The sequence below is a fragment of the Sphaeramia orbicularis genome, chromosome 21, assembly GCF_902148855.1.
Source record: "Sphaeramia orbicularis chromosome 21, fSphaOr1.1, whole genome shotgun sequence".
In the NCBI taxonomy this organism is placed as follows: domain Eukaryota; kingdom Metazoa; phylum Chordata; class Actinopteri; order Kurtiformes; family Apogonidae; genus Sphaeramia; species Sphaeramia orbicularis.
In genome coordinates this window covers 44490174-44518068 of record NC_043977.1, presented here as the reverse complement: position 1 = coordinate 44518068, position 27895 = coordinate 44490174, and the positions used below count along the sequence as shown (strand labels likewise).

Genomic DNA, 27895 nt, shown 5'->3' with positions numbered 1-27895 from the left:
TGTGGGTTTATAAGTGTGGTAAGTCATTGCATTCTGTTAATATTTTAACCAGCATTTAACTTTTTTGAATTGTCATTAAATAAGTGTGTATAGTGATGACTAAAATTAAAATATAGAAATAACAGGATAACGTAAAGCACTTACAGTCAAATAAAGCATAACCCCAACATTTTTAGATCAGTCCTCCTTATTTCTGGTACACTGTTTTCGTTTTCTTGTCATAAATCCTATTTAAATATTTGGAAAAGGCGGACACACGATATTCCAAACAACGTTCCCACGAGCAGAGTTCTCCTAATCATGAATGAGGTGGGATGCCTTGATTGACACTTGAATTGAGCAATGGACCACGGGCTTCACTTTTCACTGTCAAAAAAGGGTGTGGATCGCTTTAGATACAAAAATAGTAGCGTTGTAAATACGTTTCAATGTTTAAATCCTCTTCTATTGACATCTTCTTGGACCAATAGAAAGATGGAATAAAATCCTGTTTGGATTTATTAACCAATGAGAATGAATGGAATTTCTGAGTAGGCGGAGCTAAACCCTTCTTCCTGCCATGTAGTGTTGTTTGTGAGCACCGGCAACAGATGGCGGCGGTGGTGGGGAGTAGCACATCGACCACATATCGGACTGGGTGGAGGCATTAAGGAGAGAGCCCGGTCTCGCTGTCACATATAGTAGTCTGAGAGGGGCAGGCGGATCAAACCTCATTCCGATTTTGTTGCCTTCTGTCTCTGAATCTTTTCTTGTACCGTGATTTTTCCACCGGAGGCCGCACAAGCCCTGGACTAGATTTGACGACGGACCCAGCCAAGTGCCCGAGGGCAGCTGTTGGATTGTTTGGAAACTATCGGAAAATGTATTCGGTATTATTTTCCGAGCGGAAATAGACACATATCTGGTACATGGTATTGGCTATGTTTACAGGACAAAAAAAATCTAATGCGGAGTACAAAAAAGTTTGAGACCAGCTAACTAGGTAGCTGCCGTGGTGAAGTGCTAGCTAGTTAGCAGCCTAGCATCCTTACAGCATGTTGAATGAATGAATGAACGAACGAATGAATGAATTGGAATTTTGAGAAACAACTGTTTGTTGTTACCACAAACACGAGTCGAAAATTAATGTTGTAACACAGCATGTGCTCGTCGTGTTGACCCTTCATCGACTGTTACATTGGACAACCACAAATGGACAGGAATGCAATTCCTAGGAACTGGTGAACAGCGGCCACTTAGCACGCCAAGATAGTGCTGGGCTAATACTGACTTCTGACCGCTAATGTTGGTGAAGCCGGTGCAGGCGAACTTTAGCTAGCTACACATATTTGCACTACTTGGACTTGGCTGAAACAGTATTAAGCCCAAACCCGGTTTGGAATGGGGAATACGGTGTCATGCTGCGTCTCTCCCGAGTCAAGCCCCAAACTACCTTCGAGACAACCGGCGGAGCGGCTGGAGGAGTTCCAGACCAGCACCGATGTGAGCGATGATAACACTGTACCATACCTGCAGCATATAAGCGACAGAGAAGTCCCTGATGGTACGTATGAGATGTGTTTATGCAGCTTTAAACCCTACAGCAGAGAAATGACAGACTACACATGGCTGCAGCAGTCACAGCCATCCAAACACCTCCCATAGCACAGGGTCCATGTTACTACAGAAGGACTACTTTTACCTCACAAACTTGATCACTTTTCTCCTAATATTTCAACATTTTTTCATAAGTGAGGTTTTATACACAACTGTTAATTGTACTAGCGTGTTTTGTTATTACTGTTACATAAAGTAGATCATATCCTGTATTTGCAGTGTCACACCCATGGATAGATGCATCTACTGTACATCCTGTCACTGTCAAAGCAAAGAGCTTCCAAACATCCTTAACTACACAAGCTAACTTAAAAGGTCTAATAAGGAGTATCCTCTTTATGGCCACACCTTTGTCTTTTTTACCTTTGCCAGCACAGGGAATGCTTGTATTGTGTGTTTTAAGGAAATCCATTCACTGCAGTGTGCAGGAGAAGCTGCCAGTTGTGTTTACATCATCAATGCACTTGAGGACATTCTTGGCACTCAGTAGTAGCCCAGCAGTGCATCATATTGATCACACTGGCGTCACATTACCAAGTCATACATTAGCAATGAAAACAAACCGTCATCATCTTGGCACCACATTATCCACTTTAAAATGATTCACAAAAACATGCTTTGACCGTTCCCACTTTTATCTTCATCTGTTACATATGAGTTTTTTCATTAATCGTAAGTACGGTAATAAGACACAGTTCTTTCTGCTTTTTGATGTGTTTGTTTGCATCTGAAACTAACATTAATTGTGCTCACATTCAAGGACCTGGCCCTAGAAACCTTTTGGTTGTATAACTGAAAAGATTAATAACTGTACAGCAGAGTTGCCAGTGAAACTTTTAGATAAAGGGACCTATTGTTTGAATGGCTACGCATTTGCTATCAACCATTATGCCACCCGTGTGCCTGCAGACTCCAGACATGCTCAGTGTTCATTCCAATCATGTTGTGTTAGACAGAAGTGTGTGTTTGTGTGAGTGTGTGTGCAGCATGATGAGACCAGCTGTTGGCAGGGTGAGGGTCAGAATGAATCCAACAGCCCTGCCTGCATTCCTCCTCCTACTGTCCTCACTTCATACATGCTGCCACAGTCTAATCCTCTGTCTTTATGTAATGTGCCGTCTGTAAGGATTTGACTAAAGGTTACTCTTTCTTTAATTGTGTCAAATACGTTAGTTTTAAAACAAGGCCTTTATTTTTGTGTTGCTTTATGGGTAAGGATTTTAATGTCTCCTTGTTGTCTGCCTGCTTCATACCATTATGTCTACAATGCACACTAATCATACTGCACATTGCTTTCTGCACAGTGTCTAAAAATACGGCCCTGTCAAAGGCTTTTAAACAGAAACATTAATCAGGTGTAGTTTATCTGGAAATGTTTATGCCAAATTTGTGCTCTTTGTCCCAGTAAAATGCCTTAGTGCAATAAATAATCTGTTAGAGTGGTTAAATGGTTCATGTCGGTTTTCACCTCCTAAATTAAAGTGAGGAGTTGTAACATCACTTATGACAGCAGGATGTCTTAATTTGTACATGTCTCTGTTGGTTGTTACAGCTTAGTGCTGATTACCAAGTATGTCCTAAGTGCTGGATGCCATAATTTTAAAGTGAACAGGGATGATGATGATGCATATTTGGGTATATTTGTGACCATGTTGGATTTGACATGAAACAGTGAATGTACAGTTTAAATGAAGTTGTTCAGCTTTAAATGCAGGTTGGTTATATTCAGTTCTCATGTTACAAAGGTGTTGCTGAATGTTGTAATGGGCATGTCGAGCTGTACTGATCTGATAATGACATTAGATCATCAAAATGGTCCAGAACTGATGCAAATGGTTGGATTGTGGGTTCGATAAAAAGGCTTCTATCCATAGGTTTGCCTATTCAGTTCAGTTCTGTGTTATTCAGTCTACATCTACATGCATGTACCATGTTATATGTCCGCTGTGTGCTGTAGAATCCTACCTAATATTTAAAGGACACAGTGTATGCTTGAAAGTATACTTCTATATCCCTGTTCTTTCATTGACGATGTGGTAACTTGTGATTAAAAACTATAGTATGTTATTTTTTCCACCATTACACTGATTATGCTACTAGCTTAGTGTTAGCTTTAGAGGAAGCAAATATGGCGAGGAGAGAGGAAGTCAGAGGCACCTCATTAATTCAGTCCCCAGATGCCTTCGTTCCTAGTGTAATATGGGTTTAGGCACTGATAAATGTCTCTACACCTTTTCAGGATCTTGTCAGCACTGTAGCAACCAACAACAGACCATGGTGATTATTAAAAAAAAAAAAAAAAAAAAAAGCCCTATTGCACTGCCAATCCAAATAATCACTGAACAATCTCCACACAATACACAATAATATTCCAGTTGTAAAATCTAATCATATCCAATAATAGAATTTGTTGCTCATTACTTACTTGAGATCTACAGAATAAATGTTTGCTCAAATAAATCTGCCATTAAATGAACAGCAAAGGAGCTGTACTCTGGGGGTATTTCACACCAGTCTGATCCTGGTATGAGCCCAGCACAGACCCAAACAGTTGGATCAGGTATTGTGAGAATGACTTGATTTCATAGGCTGATATATTTAGTTTAATTCTATGTTGCTGTTTGTTTCTGTTATATCACTCTGCTAGTCTAAACCATCTGTTCACAGATAACAATAATATCCAAATTAATGACCAAGAATTCAAATATAAAACTCATTAAATTACTTGAAATGTTCTGACAGCAACAACAAAAAGTCTGAAGTTTGGAGGCATTTCACACTTGCTACACCAACAATATTTTGTACCAAGTTGCTGTTGCTTCACACTTGCTACACCAACAATATTTTGTACCAAGTTGCTGTTGCTTGATGAATTAAAAAAAAAAAAAAGAAATTTAGTAAATGTATGTATATGTATTTACTTTATACATTTGGTTGTAAAGAGTAAGAAAGCAGCAGCACCAGCCCTAATGTTGCTTTAGACATAAGAGATCCTGTTGGTGAGCCATGTTATTAATTGTACATTTGTATCTGATCATACAGAAACTAAACAGTCAGCTTTACAAACCCCTGATAAGATAAGGTTCCTCTTCGCTGTGGGTTTTTATTAAGTGTGTCTTTGATTTTCACATTGTTTTTCCTCCTCTGCTCTCAGTTGTCTTCATCATTATCCAGCAGTGAAACCACAGTGTTTTTGCTGTGTAACCGTCCCTGTCAAACATTTTATACATTTTGTTTTCACAGAACTGGCCCTGGAGTCAAACCCGTCAGACCACGCTAGAGCGAGCACCATCTTCCTCAGCAAGTCCCAGACAGACGGTGAGCAATCCTGATGTGACACACACTCAGCTGGGATTCACCGTGATTATTCTGGGTGCTTTCCATTTGCCTCAAGTGGCGTCTTGTTTTCCTGACACTACCACCCCAAAAGGATGTGAAAGAGATGCAAGGAAAGATATGTGGAGGAGTTTCTTTTGAGGAGGTGGTGGATGCACACAGAGTAGAGCATCCAAAAGTGTCGAATAAATTAAACATAAATTACTGTTAAAAAAATGCTCCAGACAAAAGCTTCTTCAAATCCATGTAAATTCTCACTTTGTCCAAGCAGAAGTAGTCACATATCTGGTACATGTAATCGGCTATGTTTACAGGACAACAAAAATCTAATGCGGAGTACAAAAAAGTTTTAAGACCAGCTAACTAATTAGGTGCCAGAGTAAAAATTTTAATTGGTTAGCGGCACAACATCCTCACAGCCATTTGAATGAACAAATGAATGAAAATAGAAAATGTATGATATTATTACCTCCGCCAAGGAGGTTATGTTTTTGCCAGGGTTTGTTTGTTTGTCTGTTTGTTTGTTTGTCTGTCCGTTAGTGTGCAACATAACTCAAAAAGTTATGGACAGATTTGGATGAAATTTTCAGGGTTTGTTGGAAATGGGATAAGGAAGAAATGATTAAATTTTGGTGGCGATCGGGGGTGGGGGGGCCCACGGGGGGGGGGGGGGGGGGGGGGGGCACTGATCAGCCTTGGCGGAGGTCTGCGCTCTCCGAGTGCTTCTAGTTATTATTATTATTATTATTATTATTATTATTATTGTTATTATTATAGCCTTTATTTTACCAGGAAAAAAAAGATCATTGAGGTTAAAAATCTCTTTTTCAAGAGTGTCCTGTCCAAGACAGCGGCAGAAGTTACACAAAATAAAAATCACAGCCATACATCCACACTAATATACATAAACACAATGAAAGTCAGTACTAAAAAACAAACTTATGTAAAATTAATGTACAACAGCACATGCACATCATATTGATCCTTCATTGACTATTACATTGCACAACCACAAATGGACAGGAATGCACTTCCTAAGAACTGGTGAACAGCAGCCACTTAGCATGTAAAGATAGTGCTGGGCTAATACTGACTCCAGACCGCTAATGTTGGTGAGGCTGGTGCAGGCGAACTTTAGCTAGCTACACACATTTGCACTACTTGGACTTGGCTGGAACAGTATTAGCACTAAACTTCGAAACATCTTCAAATCCATGTAAATTTTCACTTTGTCAAAATTTGTGACTGACAGTAATATGGAAACTATGTTTTTTTAAATCATGGAAAATTTAGACATTATGCCATGCTGCTGTTTTTTTGCTAAAAATGCATAATATACACCTGATCAGACTGAAGCTCCTGTTCAAAGTCTTGTTATGTTCTGTATTCAAGAACAGGCAAGAACAGGAGGAAGCATCTTCAAAAAAGAAAGGCTGTTATTGTCAAAATCCTGTAAACAAAAACACATCGCTAATGTTTTATTCTTCAGGTTTAAGTGTTGAATATTATGAGAAATGGGTGGTGTGTCATTTTCATTTAACTGCTGTGGTGTAGTTGCTTGTATTCACACTTATATCTCCGCTGGTCTCAGTTTGCAGGAAGTGCATCACATGCTGCAGGGTTTGCAGGCATAAAGTGATTACAACACGTCTATTCTATTCTCAGACTGCTAGAAAAGTCTCCCACGAAAACACATCAGCTGTATGCCCTTTACAAATGAACAGTTATGTGCTTTATAGACTGCACTGTGACCTGAGGACAATATGTTTTTGTGTGTGTAATATGTGTCTTGTCTTTTTCAGTACGAGACAAGAGGAAAAGCAACCATATAAACCATATCAGTCATGTAAGTGTCTACATCTAAATGTACAACATGTGAACATTTAGTAGATGAGAGCTGTAATGCTTTTTCTCACCGACAACAGTTGTAAAGAGATTTGCGGACTCTGAACTGACTTTGATTCATGACAAAAAAGAGTCGCATTGTGAAACACCTGCCCCAACACTTGTGATTGGTCCAGCATGAAATAGATCTGGCAAAATTCACAACGAATGGATCAGTTCCAGACTGTTTTCTAAGAAAACCAGATGGCTAGACAAGCTAGAAGTTGTGCCAAAACTTTGTACTTTGTTAAAAAATAAATAACTGTGCTGTCTGAATTTTCCCACTCAGCAAGTATTTGTTTTAAATGGCCCATTTGTCAGTGTCAGTGTGTATTTCAGTGTTACACTATAACCTGTGGCCATGTAGAATTAATGTCACTAGCACACTTAATGATGCTAACAAGTTTGTTTATGGTGATTCCTCAGCATCTGCCTATGCTAAAATGGTTGGTTTTAGATTACGTTAATTATTTGAGAAATAATGCTGATGAATTAGTACTCTAAGGGCTGTCGTCTACAGGTATGTCTTCTGACCTGTGATGTGCAGCGAGTCTGATTTCCACAGATGCTTAAGAATTATGTTAGTGTGAAAACATTCTTGATTCATAAATAAAAACTTTCTAGTCAGATGACAACAAACAGCCTAAGCCTCTAGAAACCAGAGAAAACATCTTATGGGTTATATCTCATGAGAAAACTGTGATTCAGATCATGGGTTGTAATTGGCCCCGCCCTATTTTCTACCACCATCTCACATTTAAGATGTTATAAAGACACTTAGAGTTGGGAAAGGTGAAAGACAAAAAGGAGTGAGAAAACTGGTAATACCACAAGACTGATGAAGACGACTTCCACACTGTCTCTCAAAGAGAGTTCGTATTAGGAAAAGAGACAAAATACTGACTTTTACCATTTAAAACGGTGTGCATTTTTACTACAACATCTTATTTTTTTTATACATATACCGAGAAATAAATTTGTATACTCATCCAAACCCCACCAAAAACAAAGCTAAAGGCGGTTTAAGACTTTTGCAGATTGTAAACTGCATAATGTTTTCTTGGCAAAAACATAAGTCGGTCATCTTCACCACAAAACTGTATACAAAATAAATAGTGAATATTTCTATTAATTCATTTCCTCATAAAATGCCAGAAAAAAAGGTATCCAACTCATGACAGAGCTGCCAGACACCAGGGGCCATAGAAATGTTTATTTTTTAAATTCACCCATGTGGATGTAATGTAACAGCAGAAGCTGTTCATGAGGCTAAGAAATAGTTTTGCTAGTTTGACCGTAAATGTTTCTGAAATAATGCCTGTGATCTGTCATGAGCCTCCTGCCACTGGATTAAAGTTACTTAGAAATGGAGTAAAATCCAAAACAGCTTCTCTGCATGCCATCACATGGTCAGTGCAAGACGTTGACTCTGTGATTGTCATTTTTCTAGGTATCTCCTGGTCCACTGTCAAAGAAATACAGCTCCTGTTCCACCATTTTCATAGACGACAGCACCGTCAGCCAACCAAACCTCAAAAGCACAATCAAATGGTGAGAGAATGTCGCACCCAAACACAGGAGGCACCGTCTAAATCCACGACTGCAGTGTCACCGTGAGCTAATCCCAAGTGATAATACGACTACAACAGATGCTCCTAATTTGGGATAGTCCTCTGTAATATCACATTTCATCAGGATTATCTCTGTTTAAAAAAAGATGACACAGATAAGAACTGCGTACTATTGTCCACATCAAACTAACGGGCTTTGTCTTTTTTCCCTCCAGTGTCACATTAGCAATATACTACCACATCAAAAACAGGTACGTGTGCTTCATTCATCAGAGCCTTATCATTTAATCTGCTGTGTGTGCAGCTAAAGTCCTACGAAGTATGCTGACCAGTGTCTTATCTGTGCCTCAGGGACTCGGACAGGTCACTGGACATCTTCGATGAGAAGTTGCACCCTTTATCAGTGAGTATGTCGGGGAAAATAATGTAACCGAGTCCTCTTCATTTTCCACAGGTGACATTTAACAACACTATGAGCAGTTTAAAGGAGTGTTATTTTGTTTTTTTTTAAATGGAATTATGCATTTTAAAACATTTCTCTGTGGTCTACATAAACTTTAAATGCTATGCTTGGGTCTGAATTCTTCATTAATTCAATCCCACAGGTCCATCTTCAACCCTGTTTCTGAGTAATGACACCAGAAAGGTCATTTTGAGTGCTGGTCCTTTAAATGCACATCACCCACTTCACGCCCCACCCCCTCCAGGTTGTTGACTCTGCTTTCTGCCCCGTTCAGCCACTTGAGTTCATTAATAAAACCAACAACTGAATATTTTAGGTAATCGGCTCAAAGTTTTTATGGCGTGCTCGGAGAAATGTTCGTCAAAAGTCTTGACCTTATATATGCAGATGTCGTGACATAAGAAATTAAGAAGGAACAGGTTGTAGAAATCCACTTGATTTTTGCTGGAATGAATATAAAGATAGCTTTGCAGCACCTGGAGGGTTCAAATTTAAACTTTTTGAACTATTAGGGCCCAAATACACAAATAAATGTACCAAAGACTAATAAAAGTGGGTTTAGCAAAATATGACCCCTTTAAGAAAAGATAAACATCAATCAACAAAGACAGATAAGGAGTCGGTTCGATAAATATTGTCATACAACAGTCACACTTGTCATGTTGTTGATTTAAATTTTCAGTCATTTCATTTTTTAGTCATTGTAGACCTTCATGAAGAATGTCTAACTCCTGATTGTTTCGGTTTTTGGTAAATGAAGCTTTTTTTTTAAAACACCTGTGCACTTAAGTGGAAGTGAATTTCCCTCCGAGGATTAATAAAGTTAGTCTGTATCTGTATATACACTGTGCTGTTTATGGGGTGATTGATAGATTTTTCATTGTTGCTGATTAATTTTAACTTATAGGATGTTTTAAAAAAGTTTTTAAAAATATGGCAGCTGTTCCATGTGGAATTGCAGACTTAAGAAGAGAGACGTGTGTCAAAAAATAAGAATTACAGCCTTTTTTATGGTTAGTTCAATGTTTAGGTCATTATTAAATTTATTGAATAATTGATCAAAATTCTAGATTTTTATAAGGTGACATGTTTCGTATTTACATAAGATAGTCTTGATAATCTTGCACAAAATAACTAACCTGTTCCCAAAGAAGTTAACAGTGAAAATAATGCACTCTGCTGGCACAAGATAATGTGTGCCTTTTTTTACAAGATGAAAAATATCACCTTTCAGGATTTATGAGTTCTATTTGACTTGGATATTCAGATTAGCAGCCATTCAGTATTAACTATTATCTGCGGTCTTAATCATTAACTATTATCAAAGTTAACTTTTGATGGTGTCATTTGTCATCAATCATCTATTAGCAGTGTTAGCCTGTATGTTTAAGTGACCAGATTATCGTATTTCTGATGTGTTTGTGAATGTCGTTGTGTACAGAGAGAGCCAGTGCCAGATGACTACTCCCGTGTCGACCCAGAACACAAGCTGATCTACCGCTTTGTCAGGACGCTGTTCAGTGCTGCACAACTCACTGCAGAATGTGCCATCGTCACTCTGGCAAGCGCTTGTCTTGCTTCCTACTTGTGTAGTGTTCAGTATTTTCATGACTTTGTTGTGATAAGGGACATACTGTTGTAGGTTTTATCTTTAGATGTAGATTCAGCTACCAGAAACTTCAGGTAAAAGGTCTGTTTACTGTCACATCATCAGGACAGTATTTGTAAAAACACCACCATAAGCATTGAGTCATAGCACAATCAGCAGAGGTGCTTCATTGTACAATTTTTTTTTTAGTGTTGGTAAAAGTCTTGTTGCTCTCTGTCTTAAAATCTATGAGAGAGACATGGCGGTAATGTAAGTAGGCATTGTAATAACATGTTAAAAACGGAGGGGTTTATTTGTGAATACTATGGTTTTACATTAAGCCACCACCAGAGGGCAGCAGAGTCCTGCAGACTGACCTGTACTCTACAAGTGTAATATTCAGATACAGCAGTGGCCAGTGTCAGATTTATTCCAGAAATTTCTTTCTCTGTTATATGATGACAAAACTGATCTGTTTTTTAAAGGATGAGGGAGTGGAGGCATTGTTGTATTATGTAACATGGATATTACATTCTAACAGTAGTATGGGGAATTTGAGTTCCAGCATTGACCCATGGCCAATAAAAACCACTAGTAATCAACACCACATCCCCCAAGTCTAAAGCTCATTGTTTACACATAGCTGTTTTTTCAGGATGTGATTTGTCAAAAAACAGAGAGGGAGATGTTTTGGGTTTTTTTAATCATAAAATAAACAAGTAATCAACAGGCTTAATTCTTTTTTAAGTTAACGGTAGGCCCTATTACATGTCAAACAGTTGAACATTCATCTTTAATGCAAACTAAAAATACAAGAAACTTTTCATTTTCTGTGATGGCCACACCTGCGATGTGGGAGATGGTCTAATGAAGTTTCAGGACCATAGATGTGGGCCGATTATGCCAACATATTTGTATGGCCTGTTGTGTGTACCTCGCGCGCACTGAGTGACATCTGAGAGAGAGAGAGACACTGATATATACATAGAGAGATAGGTAAAGTATACAATGTTTTTATGTGCATGGGGACGTTCGTAAATTCCAAGACTGCCAACAGTTTGGTTCAGGTGAAAGTTAGTGCCTGTTATTTCAGTTGGTTTTTAATCATCGACAGGGTTGTCCCCCACAAGGATGAAATTCATTCAATAGAAGTAGGGATGTAAAACTGGGGGGGCTTAATATCAAATACCTCATTAGCCCTGATTTTCTGATGCAACAAAATGATCTAAGCACTCTTGTGTCATTTTTTTTTTAAATTTTCGTCCAAAAACACCCCCCCACCCTGAAAATTACTTTTTAACTCTGAAAATCGCAGCTGTCACAGCTTCTTCACTTTTTTGTCCAGTGCAATGTATAAATCTGTTCATGATGGGCCATTTAATGATCTTGTAAGTGCCATATTGTATTGCAAGAGTACTTTGTACTATGAAAAGCCTAATGTCAAGGTCATGTTGTAGGTTAAAGGTCACCAAAATGCGTAGTTTTTTCAAAAGTTCACACCATTCTGACATTTGACCAAATATGTCCTAAGTTCTCTTCCCTCTGGTTTCCTGGTGGGATCCCCCAAGGCCTTTGGGCCTTTCAAAGCCACATCAGAGACTAAATATCGCAACATGTACATTCCATTTGAATTTGCTGCCGTTAGTGTGGCGGGAAACACTAGCACACATTTTGGTGGGAATCACTATCATTTCATTCATTTATTCATTTTCTGAACCCACTTTATCCTTACTAGGGTCACGGGGGTTGCCTGGAGCCTATCCCAGCTACTTACGGGCGGAGGCGGGGTTCACCCTGGACATTTCACCAGTTCATCACAGGGCTGAACATATAGAGACAAACAATCACTCTCACATTCACACCTATGGGCGATTTAGATTAACCCAGTGCATGTGTTTGGATGGTGGGAGGACCCAGAGTACACAGAGAGAACCCACGAAAACATGCGAACTCCACACAGAAAGGTCCCACCCCCATCGACTGATGTTGGAATCGAACCCAGGACCTTCTGTCTGTGAGGCACCAGTGCTATCCACTGCACCACTGTGTCGCCCATCACTAACACTACATGACAACCCATTGTCATGGAGCTACAAGTATTGCAACGGGACCATCATTCATTCATTTTCTGAACCCGCTTTATCCTCACTAGGTCGCTTGGAGTCTATCCCAGCTACTTACGGGCGAAGGCGGGGTTCACCCTGGACATTTCGCCAGTTATCATAGGGCTGAACATATAGAGACAAACAATCACTCTCACATTCACACCTGTGGGTGATTTAAATTAACTAATTAACCTATCAGTGCATGTTTTTGGTTGGTGGGAGGAAGCTGGAGAGAACCCACCCAGACACAGGGAGAACACGGAAACTCCACATAGAAAGGTCCCACCCCCGTCGACTGGTGTTGGAATCGAACCCAGGACCTTCTGTCTGTGAGGCACAAGTGCTATCCACTGCACCACTGTGTCGCCTGCAACGGGACATATTCATGTAAATTGTAAAGTCATGTGAAACTACTGTTTTTTATTTTTGACATGTCTGTATGGATAATACATTGAGTAAATAGTTCTGTTTAATGTGTCTTATTGAATGGAAGTTGTTTGTGGTCAGTAGATGTGTTACGAGGAGAGAACCTGAGCCCAACATTTGGAAGAACCCACATTAACAGCTTAATTCCATGAAATATGCATTTTTGACCATTTGGGTGACCTTTGACCTATAATTTGACCTTGACACTACACCTTTTGTAGTGCAAAGCACTCTGAAGACATGACATGTCTCACAAAACAAACATTTAAGGGCCCAGCATGAGCATATTGCTACATTGTACTTTATCAGAAGTGAAGAAGGTTTGAAAGTTGCCAAAAAACCCATGTTTTTAGGGTTGAAAAAGTAATTTTTGGGGTAGGGGGAGTTTTTTGGGCTTGATTTGAAATTTTTTCACATTTTTTTCCCAAGACATGGGAGCATTAGAAAATCTGGGCTAAAGTTGAATCTGAAAATTTTCCTGAAGCCCCCCCCCCCCAGTAAAACCCAGAGGAGAGGGTTGATCCCCACCATTACCCCCAACAACCGACACTCTGGTTGTATTATTGTATCATGAAGTTTTCACCTTCAAACTCAAGCTTAGATAGAGTCAAAATAACACTGTCTTATTATCTTCCCGCGCTTATTCAGCTGATAATTTACATTACAGCTCTGTTAGCTTAACTCTGTTTTTAGATAGAAAACAACCACAGTAAAACCACAAATCTCCTCAATTTTCTGTATCGCTTGGACAAGGTCAGAACGGTCATAGTTTAGTCTGAAACATGAATCAAGAAACAGTGAATTTAACAAATATGATATCATACAATTAATTTAGACCATCATTATCTTCAGTGGTAAGTTTGATTTTGCTGTGGGTCTAGCATCGAACTCGACTCTAGATAGATAGATAGATAGATGTGCACATCTCTGCAATACAGAACATTGTTGTCTTTGATGTAACACCAAATCTTGATAATCTTGCCTAAAGATCATTGTGTGCACTTAATTTTTAAAAAAATATTTAAATAAGACATATTACATATACCTCCTTTTTAAATGGTGCATGTTCTTTTTTTTCGTCAGTGAACATGTAAGAATGCAGGCGAGACAGCTTACAAATTGGATTTTAGGGGCATTATAGGGAAGTAATGAGTGTATTACTGAAGATTTACCTTTTAAACATTATTTTCTCTTAAGGTTTACCTGGAGCGCCTGCTCACCTATGCTGAACTGGACATCTGTCCTGCCAACTGGAAGCGCATCGTACTGGGTGCCATCTTGCTGGCTTCCAAAGTCTGGGATGACCAGGCCGTGTGGAATGTCGACTACTGCCAGATCCTTAAAGACATCACTGTGGAGGATATGTGAGTTCAACTTATAAAGTCCTGTCTGTCTAATACAGTGTTCTCAGCTGTGCTCGATATTACAACTGAAGAGTGGCATTCCTCAAGTATCAGTTTTGGGACCACTTTAGTTTTCGCAATTAGGTTATTCAGAACTGTAATACATTAACATAATATACAAAACAACTCTACTTTGCTTGTAATTCACCCACTGCACACTTATTGTCTTTTTTTATTTTGATTTGTCAAATCTGAAGTGGGTCAGAAAGGCCTGGTATCAATTTTTACTTGTTCCAATCCAAATTATTATTTTTGGATAACTACTAATGAATGAAAGTTTTTAATTTTCTCTTTTTTTCAACCTCTTAGCCAATGGGTAATTGAATGTGTAGCTTTCCTAACCCAATGTTGCATTGTAAATGCTTGGAGAAGCAGGCAAACATTTCCATTGAACTCTTCACTGAGGCTCACAAACATGATTTTTAGATTTATTGTGTGTTCTGAGTTTTCAGAAAATGGTCGAAAAGGACTGATTCACAGAGAAAGTTATGTGTAAAATGTATTCCATGCAGTCTGCAGTTTGAAGTTATTGTAGCACAATTGTTGAGCTATGAAATGTAAGTATCTCAGAGGTTACACAAGCACGCCAAATGTTTTCGTATTACATGAAACTTCCCTGTGGACTTTTTGTCTTAGTGCTATGATATTGAGTGTCTTGACTGTTGTCTGACACTCAAGTTGCTGAGGATGTGCTGAAAAATAAAACATCAATTGCTTACCAGAGTTATAGCTTCCTTATATATAGATCTGAGTGTGTGGTGGCAGTAAAAAAAAAAAAAAAAAAAAAAAAACTCTTAAACACTTGAAATGAACCAAACCGTGCATGTACTTAAAAGCAGCAGCAGGAGAAGAGATGTGATGAGATAGGAGGAAGCTGTAGTGTCTGTGCTGTTGTTGAGTGAAGAGGCCAGGGGCTGCATCTGGAGCACCCAGGCTTTATTTCCTACTGCTGCATTGTGTGTGTGTTTGTGTGCGCAGAAGAGGTTGAAAGTGGCTCCTTGTTTTTTTGTGATTTGGAAAAGGTGGTGCAGCACCCGCATGCGTGGCTCCTGTGTGTGCGCCAGCGCCCCCATGCCTGTCCTCCCTCTCATCTGCGTCTGACCTCCACTCTCTCTGCTCTGTTTTCATTGCTGCCACTGAAGTGTCTTTGTGAGGCTGCTCTGTTTGGGATGGAGTGATGAAGGGATGGGAAGAAGGGGAGAGGGAGAGAGAGAGAGACCGAGTTGGAGAGGAATGGAGGGGAGGGTCTCAAGTGCTCTCAGTGCTTCTACATAATGGCCCTGGCTCTCGCCCACTCCATTAGTTGCCCCGGGAGACCAGACATCACACACACACATACACACACACACACACACACACACTACCTTTGCTGACCAACAAAGCATCCTGGATGCTGTCTCCTTGGCGACCACCTCCCTTAGCCTTCATGGCTGTTATGATGATGGAGGTTGTAGTTGGACAGAGTTGAGCGGTGATGCTCCAGGGAGACAAATTAAAGGAAAAACCGTCATAAATTAATGCAGCGGTTCAACAACTTTTTCAACAAAGTCCCCAAAAAATCAGTTTTGACTCCGGTTTACAAAAATGCGTCACAAATAGCTGCAGTGTCTACGCATTCAGACACTCTTCGGATCTCAAAAATGTGTTGAATTCAATGCATGTTTGTCTTTTTACGGGAATTTTGTCAAAATTTATACAGTTTTGTTTCTTTTGTATGTGGTGTATCACATAATTTCTATCTCTTTGTAGTATTTTTTACATTTTTTTTTGTGTCTTTTACATCGTTTTCATCTTGTTACATCTTGTACATCATTTTTATCTCACCAGCCGATAGGCCATGTGCTATTGTGAAGGTACTTTTTGTCTTTGTCGTCTTCGCTAGCAATTTCTTCAAACATCGTCTCTGACAAAACTACCTTTCAGATTCATTTCAAATTTTATGTGTAGCTTCCTTGAGACAGTGTCTACAAAGTTAGTTCACAGTTTTGAGAAACTTTGATCTTGAAATATTAAAAATTAGCCCTTACTTATAATGGTCCATATTTTGTTGGCTTATAACATGAACATGGTTACAGATATCGGTCATAACTGTATTGATATCTCTAGACATATATGGACTTTCATTTAATTTGAGTTCTCCACCAGTGAAAGTACCATTCACTTCTAATGGGAGATCTCCTGCATCCAGACCACAGGACTGTAACATAGCTTCAGAACCTGACAACCTCACACATTCACCTTGTTATTGCTTCTTGATGGAACATTCCAGTGACATACAGGGCCATTGGTCCTATTTTTCTCTACAGAGTCTTTTACATCATTTAGTTTTGTACCATCTCTCACTAGACTTTCTTCATTTTGCGTTCTTTGTTTACATTGTTTCTTAATTTAGTTGTATCTTTTTTTTTTTTTTTCCTTTTTTTTTCCACCTTTGTCCTATGGCATCCCTTACTCAGGCTTTAAGTCGATGCAGCGTCCGGAGTGTGTGTGAGACGTGAGTAGATGGTACAGTTTGTTCTTTTTGAGTAGGAATGAAAAGGAACAAGGAAAGTGTTTTTTATTTGCGAAGAATAAAAGGAGCATGGCGCAGCCTTCCTTCTATTCAATGACCGTCTGTATCTGTGTGGCCTTTTAGAGCCGTACACAAGGCTTCATGTAGGCTTTTACAACACCTGAGGTCAAAACACACTGGTCTGTTTCCTCAGACATGAGGCAGGATTCCATGGGCTTTTATTGGTGGAAGAAAGAATATTGATTTGTTAATTGTTCTGAACATTAATTCATTATGAGATTTTTTTTAAAGCAAATATACCTTGTGGTTTTTCTTCACAAATGTGCAGAATTTATTTCTCTTGCTTCAGTAATCCACCTCAGTATTCAGTGTCTATTTTTCTAAACTTACTTTATTTGACTTGTTGTATGGATGGAAAACACTGCAGTTTTGCACATTTCTTGCGTTATGGAGCAGTGACCGTTGAGGACCTGTTTCTGTTTGATTTATAAACGGCCAGTGGCTCTGAGCACTGCAGACTCAAAAATGATTTAAATTAAAGAACTTCCTTGGGTAGTTTGGATCACAGGCAATCCTAATTCATTTTTGACAAAATGACCATGGCTTCCACTTGGAGGCAATGAAATATAATATTGAATGAAATATGGCCCAGCCTGAGGTGGTGCACTCTGTGAAAGGCAGCACTGCACCACATGTGTTCTGCTTTGAGATGCTTTTAAGGAACATTGTTGTGTACTTTTAGTACCTTTTAAATTATTGATGGTGTTTTATATGCATGTTTTTAGTTTAGTCTATTATATATAGTTTTTATTATGTGTTTTATGTACATTTTTTAATGTGGATGTATGGATGAAATCTCTATTGTTTGTAACTTCTGCTGCGGCTGCTGTCTTGGCCAGGACACTCATGCAAAAGAGATTTTTAATTTCAACGAGATTTTTTCTTGTTTGAATAAAGGTTTAAAAATTGGGCTGCACAGTATAGGAAAAAAACTGAAATTTCGACTTTTTTTTAACCCTGTAATATATGTTGAGATATGAAAAAATACTCAGGAGGATATAATAGCTGTGTGGTGCCGACATAAATGGTCAAACAAATTAGTTGCATTACCTCTCATTGTGGCAACAGGTGCAAGGCACTGTTTACACAGAACACATAATTCAAGATCATCCTTCTTGTAGCCAAAATAATTCCAGATAACTGACGTTGCTTTCCTTTTTGGCACCGAGTCTTCGTTTACGGCGATTTTCTCGTTTGTTGCTCATTTTTCAATGTTGTTACCAGTGACTCACTCCAAACTGATTAAGAACATTTGTGATTGGTGGATCGCTTCGTGCAATGTATGTCAGGTGCCCTTAAAATTAGATGAAAACACATTGAGTTCATTTGCTACCTACATTGCAGGACCTGCAATGTGACTATTGCTCACACATACATTGCGATGTTGATGCTCAAACAATATATTGTGCAGCTCTAGATAAAAATGAATGAATGAATGAGGAATTAATGGGAAACACTTCTTCATACATTTGTTTTTATACATTTGAAGGCCACGATGGTATTGAATTAGACCTGGAATGTGTCTAACAGATTTGTTTTAAAGACCTTTTTACAGGGTTTGTACGGGTGCTTGAAATCCTTGAAAGTGCTTGAATTTTAATGTTGTGTTTTCAAGGCCCAAAAAGTGCTTGAATTTTAGTTTAAGTGCTGGAAAGCACTTGCAATTATAACTCTGTGTTGTGATTTATTTATTTTTAATACTAACTCAATCCAAAGCTACTTAAAGAGCGATGATACATAATACATACAACATAAAGAAAAATAAAACTTTGTGTCAAAAAGAAATTTAGTGGGTCCTCTCAAGTCGACTCCAGGTAAATTTTGTATTAATCTTTGTATCGGTGCGAGTGTGTCTGAAGAACGCCAAGTGGCTCCCCTTTTTTTGGATAAAACTTTATGTTCTCTTTTAATTTTGAAACTTTTTGCCATTATGAAACATAACTTTAGATGTTTATAGCATAATACCATGTACATCAGGGGTGTAAAACTCATTTTAGTTCAGGGGCCGCACTCACCCCAATTTGATCTCAAGTGGGCTGGACCAGTAAAATAATAACAGTGAAAAAAGTAAAATTATATTATGATCAAGTTTAGATCTACAAAGTTTCCTCAAAAATCTGAATAACATCAACAACTTGAATTGTCGTAAGAAAAACGTGCAATTTTAACAATATTATGTCTTGGTTTATCATTTACACGTGCATTACAATTGCACAAAACATTGAGTAACAGGCAGAATCCTACTATATAATGCATGTTTCGGCCCTGCCCTGTGTCCGTCCCATTGATGTCCGTCCAATCGATGTTGCAACACGGGAGGGTGTTTGGGTGCAATGCTGCTGTTGCACCACAGAAGGGCGTTTTAGCCACGGGTACAGTTCACGTATTTTGTAAAAGTGTAGTTTGGTAATGTAAACATTTTCATCTAATTTTACTTTTTTACTCCAAAAAAACAAAGAAAGAATTTGAGGTTGTCATTATTTATAGGTTATAATGATAATATTTTACTGGTCTGACCCACTTGGAATCTAATTGGACTGTATGCGTCTGTATGTGGAACCTGAATAAAAATGATTTTGACATAATTGATTGTTAATATCTTTAGTGTAATTTTTGCATTTAACAAATCCATCCCGCAGGCTGGATTGGACCCTTTGGCGGGCCAGATTTGGCCCCCGGGCCACATGTTTGACGCCTGTGATGTACATCATTGTGATAAAAAGTGAAAAACAGTAATCGTGAGTATGTGTATTCCTGTAGATATGTATTTTACTCCAGCGATGCTGTGTGTTTGAAAAATGTGAAAATTTCCCTTAAAAGTGCTTGAATTTGACCTTGAAAATTGTGTACGAACCTCATTTTTAAATATGGAGTCGAATTTTACAGAGAAGAGGGTCTCCACACATGTAATTCAAACATGATGACATTTTTCTTAAAATTAACAGATCCAAAACTGAACCATCAGTGATCTGTGCAGTTCCTTAATAACCAAACAAGTATTTATCCATATAGTTGTGATATTGTTTATTACACAGTTGCATAGATGGTAGAGGTTTCTATTATTGGTACTAACAGTTGCAGTAGTAGTATATCCACTGTTAGTTGTATTTGTAGAAGTATTAACAGTTATGAACATTTGTTCTAGTTTGGTAGTTATACTAGTAACAGCTGTTCTAGTTTTAAACAGTTATAGTTCAGTTTGGTGTGCATCCATGTATCTCCCCCTGTTTCCCCCCTTCTCCTCCCGCTCCTCCAGTCTGGTCAAGGAAGATGACCATTCCTCCAGAGTCGGGGTCTGCTCCAGGTTTCTGCCTGATAAAAGGAAGTTTTTCCTCACCACTGTCACAAAGTATTTGGTCCTGGAAGATTCTGTTGGCGTCTGTGAATTGGTGTAAGAGTCTGGTTTAGACCAGCTCTATTTGTAAAGAGTCATGAGGTAACTTTTGTTATGATGTGATGCTATTTAAATACAATTTGATTGATTGATTGAAGTAAACTCAAATCACCATATTGTTTGCAATAACCACACTCTTCTTGACCAAATCTTGCCGCCATAACACCCATTGACTTTGGACTCCTGCAGGCCAGGAGGATGATATCTTTATACTGGAAGAATATGGATATACCCTCAGTACATATGTGGGTGAGGGAGATGGCATCTTGTATTGTATTGGAACAACTCACTTATATTGTCAGAGGAAGGGCAGGGGATTTTGTGAAAATATGGTCACCTTTAACTATGTTTCTCAGATGTTATGAGACCAATTAATTTTGACAATGGTGTTGATTTATGGAGTTGTATGCTGTTTATTTATGGTTATTTTGTTTTATGTTATTTATTTATTTATTTATTTTACTTTCATTCATGTATTTATTTGGGGGGAATATGTTGCTTATTGTTTGCTTTATGTTGAGGATATTGTTAATTGTGTAATATAAAGTTCAGTAAAGATATTGTTTAAAAAAAAAAAGACATTTAATGTTATTTCAGGTTATAGTACTTTTATATATAAATCTAGGTCACATATAAATGTTACTTCAGTTGGAAAGCAGAGCAGGCATTTTAAGTTACAATAATAAGTAAAAATGCAAGCGGGTATAATTGGGTCCAAATACTCAAATACTCCTTTTATGTTTTTATGCTTGTGTCTGTGTATGTAGTTGTATGTTTTTTATACCTGTGTGTTTTGTTGCCTATGTATTTTACTTGTAAAGCACTTTGTGAAATCTATCTGCAAAAAGTGCTATATAAATAGACTTGATTATTACTAAAAAAAAAAAAATCTTGCCGCCATAACAGAAACCCTTCAGCTGTTTTTAAGTAATGGGTTTTTGATGTGTTACTTTACTGTTGGCTCTGTGTAATTTCCTGTGGGCAGTGAAGTTGCCGAGTGGACTGTGTGGATTAACCCTCAGGTGTCTTTGCATCCTCTAGGAATGAAATGGAGCGCCACTTCCTGGAGCTGCTTCAGTTTAACATCAACGTGCCAGCCAGCGTCTACGCCAAGTACTACTTCGATCTGAGGCAGCTGGCCGACGACAACAACCTCAGCTTCCCTCTGGAGCCTCTCAACAACCAGCGCGCCCAGAAACTAGAGGTGAGCTCCAGTCCTACCTACCTCAGACTGCATCACATCTTCATCAGGAGCTGATGGTCCTCATGTGTTTGTCCCTCCAGGCCATTTCCAGACTATGTGAGGACAAGTACAAGGACCTGAGTCGAGCGGCGATGAGAAGATCGTTCAGCGCAGACAACCTGATAGGTATCCGACGCTCCAACGCTGTGCTCTCATAGGCCAGAGCGCTGCCCACATGCCCACCCATTCCCACCGCCCTACCCCAGACAAACACAGCCACTTCAACCTGTCCTCTGAATTTACAGGTATGAGACAGGATTCATCAAGGTCCACATACATTTGAGGTGTGACTTTAAAACACTACCATACAACTATAGTCAATAAGAAGGTCTTCCTTACCTGAGCCTTTTTTCCAGGTCCAATTGTGACCGAGGGATGAGTCCGATACAGTCGATTACCGTATTTCCTCAAATAGAAACCAGTTCAACACCGGTTCAATTCAGTTTATTTCAAATATGCAACAAAATAAACAAAATAATCCTACTTTTGTCCTTAGAAATAAAACAGTTTGCAAGAAAACATGAAAACTTTTACATATACATGAAAACAAAATAGGTCTTTGTTCTTGTATTCGTAAAGGACTGGGAGGAAAGTTGGTTAACATGAACAAATTAAGGCCTTGAAGTGCACACAAACACAGTTCAGTGGAGTGGGAACAGCAGGCATGGACCAAAATGCCTCTGGATGCAATGTGATTACTAAAGTCTACTAGTCCTACCTCTTGATAAAGAGTCCAGAGTTCCCAAGCATACCTGAACGCAGCAGGAAAGCCCCACCTGACTCAACAGTTGCCGACAAGTGGCATTTTCTACTATTGCAACAGTAAAACACTGATAGTACGTTGACAGTAATAGATACTGTCTTTAACTCCCCTACTCTACCCTACCTCATTTACTTCCCTATCGCTTTTACCGAGCCACCTTTAGTCAGTCTTATTGATTTTTAAACCAGATGAGTCAGATGTGTTTAATATGGTCAGATGCATCATTGAAAGCTGTGTCAAGGAGAAAATGAACAAATGGACGAAGAAACAAACATCAGAGGTTTTAAGAGCAGTTATTTTAAAGAAAATATACTGTCCTTTTAATTTAATGCTGATGGTACGTGTCAACTGCATTTATTCAGTAGGAAGTTTGATTTTGTTTTTAGTTCTCAAACAACACAAATCTGATAAAGACCTACATCTGATAAAGACCGGTTCACCATGTGTAGCTGAGGTAAATGAAGGAATTTTTGAGGAAATATGGTATTTCACTGTCGTAATCCCATAAGTCTCATGAAAAGAATGAAAGCAACAATGGGTTAGTCCATTTTCAGCGCTGTTCCAGTCTGTTCACTTGTAATAAAAACAAAAGTACAGAGATTCATTAGCGATTTTTGTCATAACTTAAAACTGTTATACAGGGTGTCCCATAAGTCTCTATCGGAAAAATAAACGTTTCTTGACATAAACCATTTTTATTTATATAATATGCTCTATATGACTGCCATTTTGTCGGGAACAAATTGATCCAAAACACTTCCTGCTTTTTTGAACTTGACAATAAGTTTGGCCACAGTGTCGTGTGTGATACTCGTCCCATGTTTTCTGTTAAATGCGCTTGCAACCATACGACTGCTTGCTGAACCGGCCATCAGGATGATTTCAATTCATTGCTCTTTATTCAAATGCATTCTTTGGGTTATCTGAAATATAAAGAAATACATGTTAGAACCATATATGTATGGAATGTATTATGTCTCCTATGTATGGAGACTTATGGGACACCCTGTAGTTTTAACAAATTTGAGTCGAGCAGGAGGATGTATTTGGGACTATTTTCAGCAGCGGATGAGTCCACATATCCTCTAGTTGAGTATTTGTGGCATCAAGACAGTGTTAAGTTACACTGAATATGAAGAAACTACTGTGTGTGCTCATAGTGATGAGGGGACACAGGTTAGACTTCATAATGGGAGGAACTAATTGTTGCTTAAAAGCTTTTCATGGGATTTATACAAACTATAAAAATAGTTTCACATGTGTCTGATTGAACAGAACAGGCCAAAGTAAATGAAGTGAAATGAAACACCACAAACGGCATCAGAAGTGTCGGTGGTCCACATTCTGGGTCAAGGTTTGACACAAGACAGTATTATTCCTCTCAAACCCCACCATCCTGAGACACCATCCACACAAAACCCAAACCTAGGTCCCAGGGCCTGAACAGAGCTTTGAACAAACTACATAGACCCTGAGGGGACAACAAGAGACTGAGACCCCCACCCCCTCCTTTTTGCTTACTATGTAGGCTATTAGCTGTGAAATCTGTCTTGTTTTTAACTGAAAAAAAAAAATCATTTGCAGATGGAATATTTTAAATAAACACTAATCATGGAACAAAGATTCAGTGTGATGTGATGTTTTCTGTGTTACCTGGAAGATGATGTAAGGAGACGGAGACGGATACAGGTGACCTCTACTGATCCCCAGGATGAAATTCACTGTCATATGATGTCGGCAAAGACAGATGATGTCCTGATTTTCAACTGGTTATGATTATGTGAGATGTTTTTAACTCCAGCTTGAACCCCAGTCCCAGAAGATGGCATCTCCACTTTCCAGAACACCATTTCATATGGAGTTAGTTTCACCAGTCTGTCAGGATGCTTGTGCCAGTCTTGAAAGTTTTAAAAAGTATGGAAAATACCTATTTACGTATGTAAAGCGAGCATGAATGAGCCTGAAGATGCATCCATTGCGTTTTATGAGTTTTTGAAATTTTCAAAATCCCCATTGGTTTATAATGGGGCAAATTTCAAAGTGCTATAACTTGAAACCGGTTGAAGATTTGTTTATATGAGCCCTCCCTCTATGTATATGTATGCAAGCAAGGAATGGATGAACATGTGAATATAAAGTTTGAAATTGTTACTTAAACACAAGCTGTAATTAAAAATAAAGTTGTCTTCCGAAGAGGAGGGTGGTGGTGAGTAAGAAAAAAAAAAAAAGTTGAAGACATTGATATAATTAATATTGGAAATAAGTAAGAAATCACCGATGGACTTTCATTTGGTTCCATGACCTTTGACCTAAAGTGACCTTGAAAAGTCAAACAAACGTCATTAATGTCTTTAAATATGCCATTGGACTACAGGACCCTTTGTCCTATTTTTTCACTGTACATTCAGAAGAAATGTCGTAGTTGTCCTTATTTATGGGTTAGTATGCTTTTATTTTGCATGAGATCATATTGGTCTGTGTGTAGCTCCTGCACTAAAACCACTTTGACACTGCTGACTATTAATATCTTCAGTGTAATTTTTGCATTTCACAAATTCATCCTGCAGGCCAGATTGGAACCTTTAGCAGGCTGGTTTTGGCCCCCGGTCCAAATGTTTGACACCCCTGCTTTAGATGTGTTGTTTCTACATTAGAGTCACTCCATGTTCATCATTTGCTCAGATTCACTGCATCTAAACATCGAAGTTAAGGATAGCAGTTTGTTGTACCTACATGATACCTGCATGGCTTTACTCTTATCACTGCTGAATTATTCTTCATCATTGGCTATGACCTGACAAAAAAAGACTTTTGCAATTACACTATGAAGCTAACAATATGATCTTTTTATTGTTATATTCTGCATGCAGCTCAGTTAAAAAAAAAAGAAAAAGAAAGCACCATGAACCACCAAACAGGAAAAAATGATGTTGGCAATAAATCACAATTCAACACAAAAGCTGGAAGTCTGTACTTTATGAGAATCCAGACTAGATGTTTTGTTACATTGTTTGATTTCATCATTTGTAATCTCAAATCTTTGTGACGTTATTGGAGCCAAGCTTCCTGTACAGTAGTTAAAACATATCCAGCACCAAATATTCTTTCTATAAATATGCATCACAGTGCAATAAATCCTACATAGAACTAATGTGCTCGAATTGAGGCAATATTTCCAGTGTGTGGAAAACAATTTAGTTCAGGAAACAAACACATAAATGCATTTAATACTAAGTCATTCTGGGCCTTCCATGCTCTTTTTTAACCCTTTATCGAACAAGTGACTATTTCTGGTAATTTCTGTATACATTACAAGACACTTACAGTGAGGACAGTGAGGGAACAATCAGGTCCAATGTGGTCACCAGGGTCTGTAAGGTCCACCTCGGCATGAACAGTGAGTGTACCTGCTTTATTAGGTACCATGAAGTAAAGGTACTAATGTAAGGAATGATGTTCAAAGGGATAATGTGGATGTGGACAGGCGTCTGGATCAGCACTGATGTTGGTCTAATGTTCTAAAAGGGATGTTGAAATGTTCTAAAATAGTTAGTAATTTATCTATTTAACAGAACATAATATATACATACATACATTTTGGATTTCTAAAGGTGTAGGCTAAAGCAGCAACTTATTTATATCTACCCTATTTACAAGAAGGAAAGAGGCAGAAACAAAACAAGATAACATGGCACAATTTTAAACAATAAAATTAATAAAACATGATATAATCAAAGCAAAATCTTAGATTTATACTGATAATCGACTTACTTTATTCAAATATTTTATATTTTTTTGAATACGTTAGTTTTAAATAATGTAGTGCAGAGTTTTTCAACCATGGGGTCGGGACCCCACGTGAGGTTGCCTGGAATTCAAATGGGGTCCCCTGAAATTTCTAGTAATTGATCAAAAAAAACCCAACAACTTACTAATAAAAAATATACGGTGAGTTGAGAGAGACGATCACAATCCATAAAAGACATGACAAACTGTGAAGCTGAAACTGAAGCACTGTGGTACTGTTTATCAGTCAAATGTTCATTGTGGTCGGTTTCAGATGCTGCAGCTCTTTCATAATTCATACTTTGAGTTCTTGTTACCTCCGCCAAGGAGGTTATGTTTTTGCCAGGGTTTGTTTGTTTGTTTGTTTGTCTGTCTGTCTGTTAGTGTGCAACATAACTCAAAAAGTTATGGACAGATTTGGATGAAATTTTCAGGGTTTGTTGGAAATGGGATAAGGAAGAAATTATTAAATTTTGGTGGTGATCGGGGGTGGGGGGGCCCACGGGGGGGCCCACTGATCAGCCTTGGCGGAGGTCTGCGCTCTCCAAGTGCTTCTAGTTTGTTCAGTATTAATTGTCAGTCTTGTAAATCCAAGCTGGACTGACTGTACATATCCTTACCAAGGAAAATAAAATTCTCACTTTGTGCAGTAATCTACACCTGGCTTTTCTGTCTCCATCCATAATAATATACATTATATAGACTAAATGTCATCTAAAATTAATGTTTATGTGCAGCATATTATAGCAAACTATTACATGATCAAAAACAAATTAATTTTAACAAAAAAAAAAAGTCTCTGTTTTGAATGTCTGGGGTCAGCAGAAATTTGTGAAGTTAAAATGGGGTCACGAGCCAAAAAAGATTGGGAACCACTGATGTAGTGACTGCTGTACATGTTTTTAATTCTTTATCAAGTTTATTCCATAATTTTACTCAGGTTACACATATGCATTTGCTTTTTGTGTTGGTGCTTGTCTTTGATTTCTTGAACATACAGGTCCACCTAAGGTTGGACTGGGACTGTGACTGAGAACAGCGTCTGTATGCAGGGTGGAAGTAGGTGGTTGTGTGCCTGATAGATGAATACAGCAGTGTGGAGGTTAACCAGATCTTCAAATTTCAGAATATTTGAACAGATGAAAAGTGGATTGGTTGGTGCAAAGTAATCCTTCTGATGTTACTTTCATCTTACATCAGTTTTTCTTGTATTTTTTTTATATTTACTTCTTGGATCCCCCTCCCACTTATGGGTAAGGAACCAAATACAGGGTGGGGAAGCAAAAATTACAATATTTTGAGGCAGGGATTGAAAGACAGTGTATGACCAATTAGTTTATTGAAAGTCATGAGAATTTATTTGCCACAAGAAAATTTACATAATAGAAAATGTTTTTATTCTATGTGTCCTCCTTCTTTCTCAATAACTGCCTTCACACGCTTCCTGAAATTTGCGCAAGTGTTCCTCAAATATTCGGGGTGACAACTTCTCCCATTCTTCTTTGATAGTATCTTTAAGAAAGTCGACATTGCTGTGTGATGTTCTATTGGTAGCATGTTCTAAAACGCCCCAAATAGCAGAATCCAGAGGGTTTAGATCTGGGCTAGAAGGCGGCCATAAACATGATTCCCAAAAATTGCTAAAGCTGGATTTGTTGCTGTTGTCAACAAGTGTTTTGGTGTTCTTGTGTAAGATTTTAACTTCAAATCATATTTCACTGCATTTCTAACGCTCTTGTTGTCTACCTCAAGTTCATTTGTCATT

The 27895-nt window shown here is 38.4% G+C and overlaps 1 protein-coding gene across 2 annotated transcripts; it reads left to right on the top strand.

The window, feature by feature from the left end:
- The first annotated feature begins 566 nt into the window (after positions 1-566).
- ccnyl1 (cyclin Y-like 1) lies at positions 567-22756 on the top strand. Of its 2 annotated transcripts, XR_003934289.1 has the most exons (11): positions 567-1543; positions 4840-4914; positions 6735-6778; positions 8267-8367; positions 8603-8638; positions 8739-8790; positions 10292-10411; positions 14167-14333; positions 21380-21542; positions 21623-22177; positions 22232-22756. XR_003934289.1 is itself a non-coding variant. In XM_030124264.1 (10 exons), the coding sequence occupies exons 1-10, from the start codon at positions 1381-1383 to the stop codon at positions 21737-21739; spliced, it is 1038 nt and encodes a 345-aa protein (XP_029980124.1). In that variant the 5' UTR covers positions 567-1380; the 3' UTR covers positions 21740-22756. The 2 variants fall into 2 exon arrangements, 1 of the variants encoding a protein (XP_029980124.1); XM_030124264.1 differs by having other exon boundaries at positions 21623-22756.
- Positions 22757-27895: the final 5139 nt, after the last annotated feature.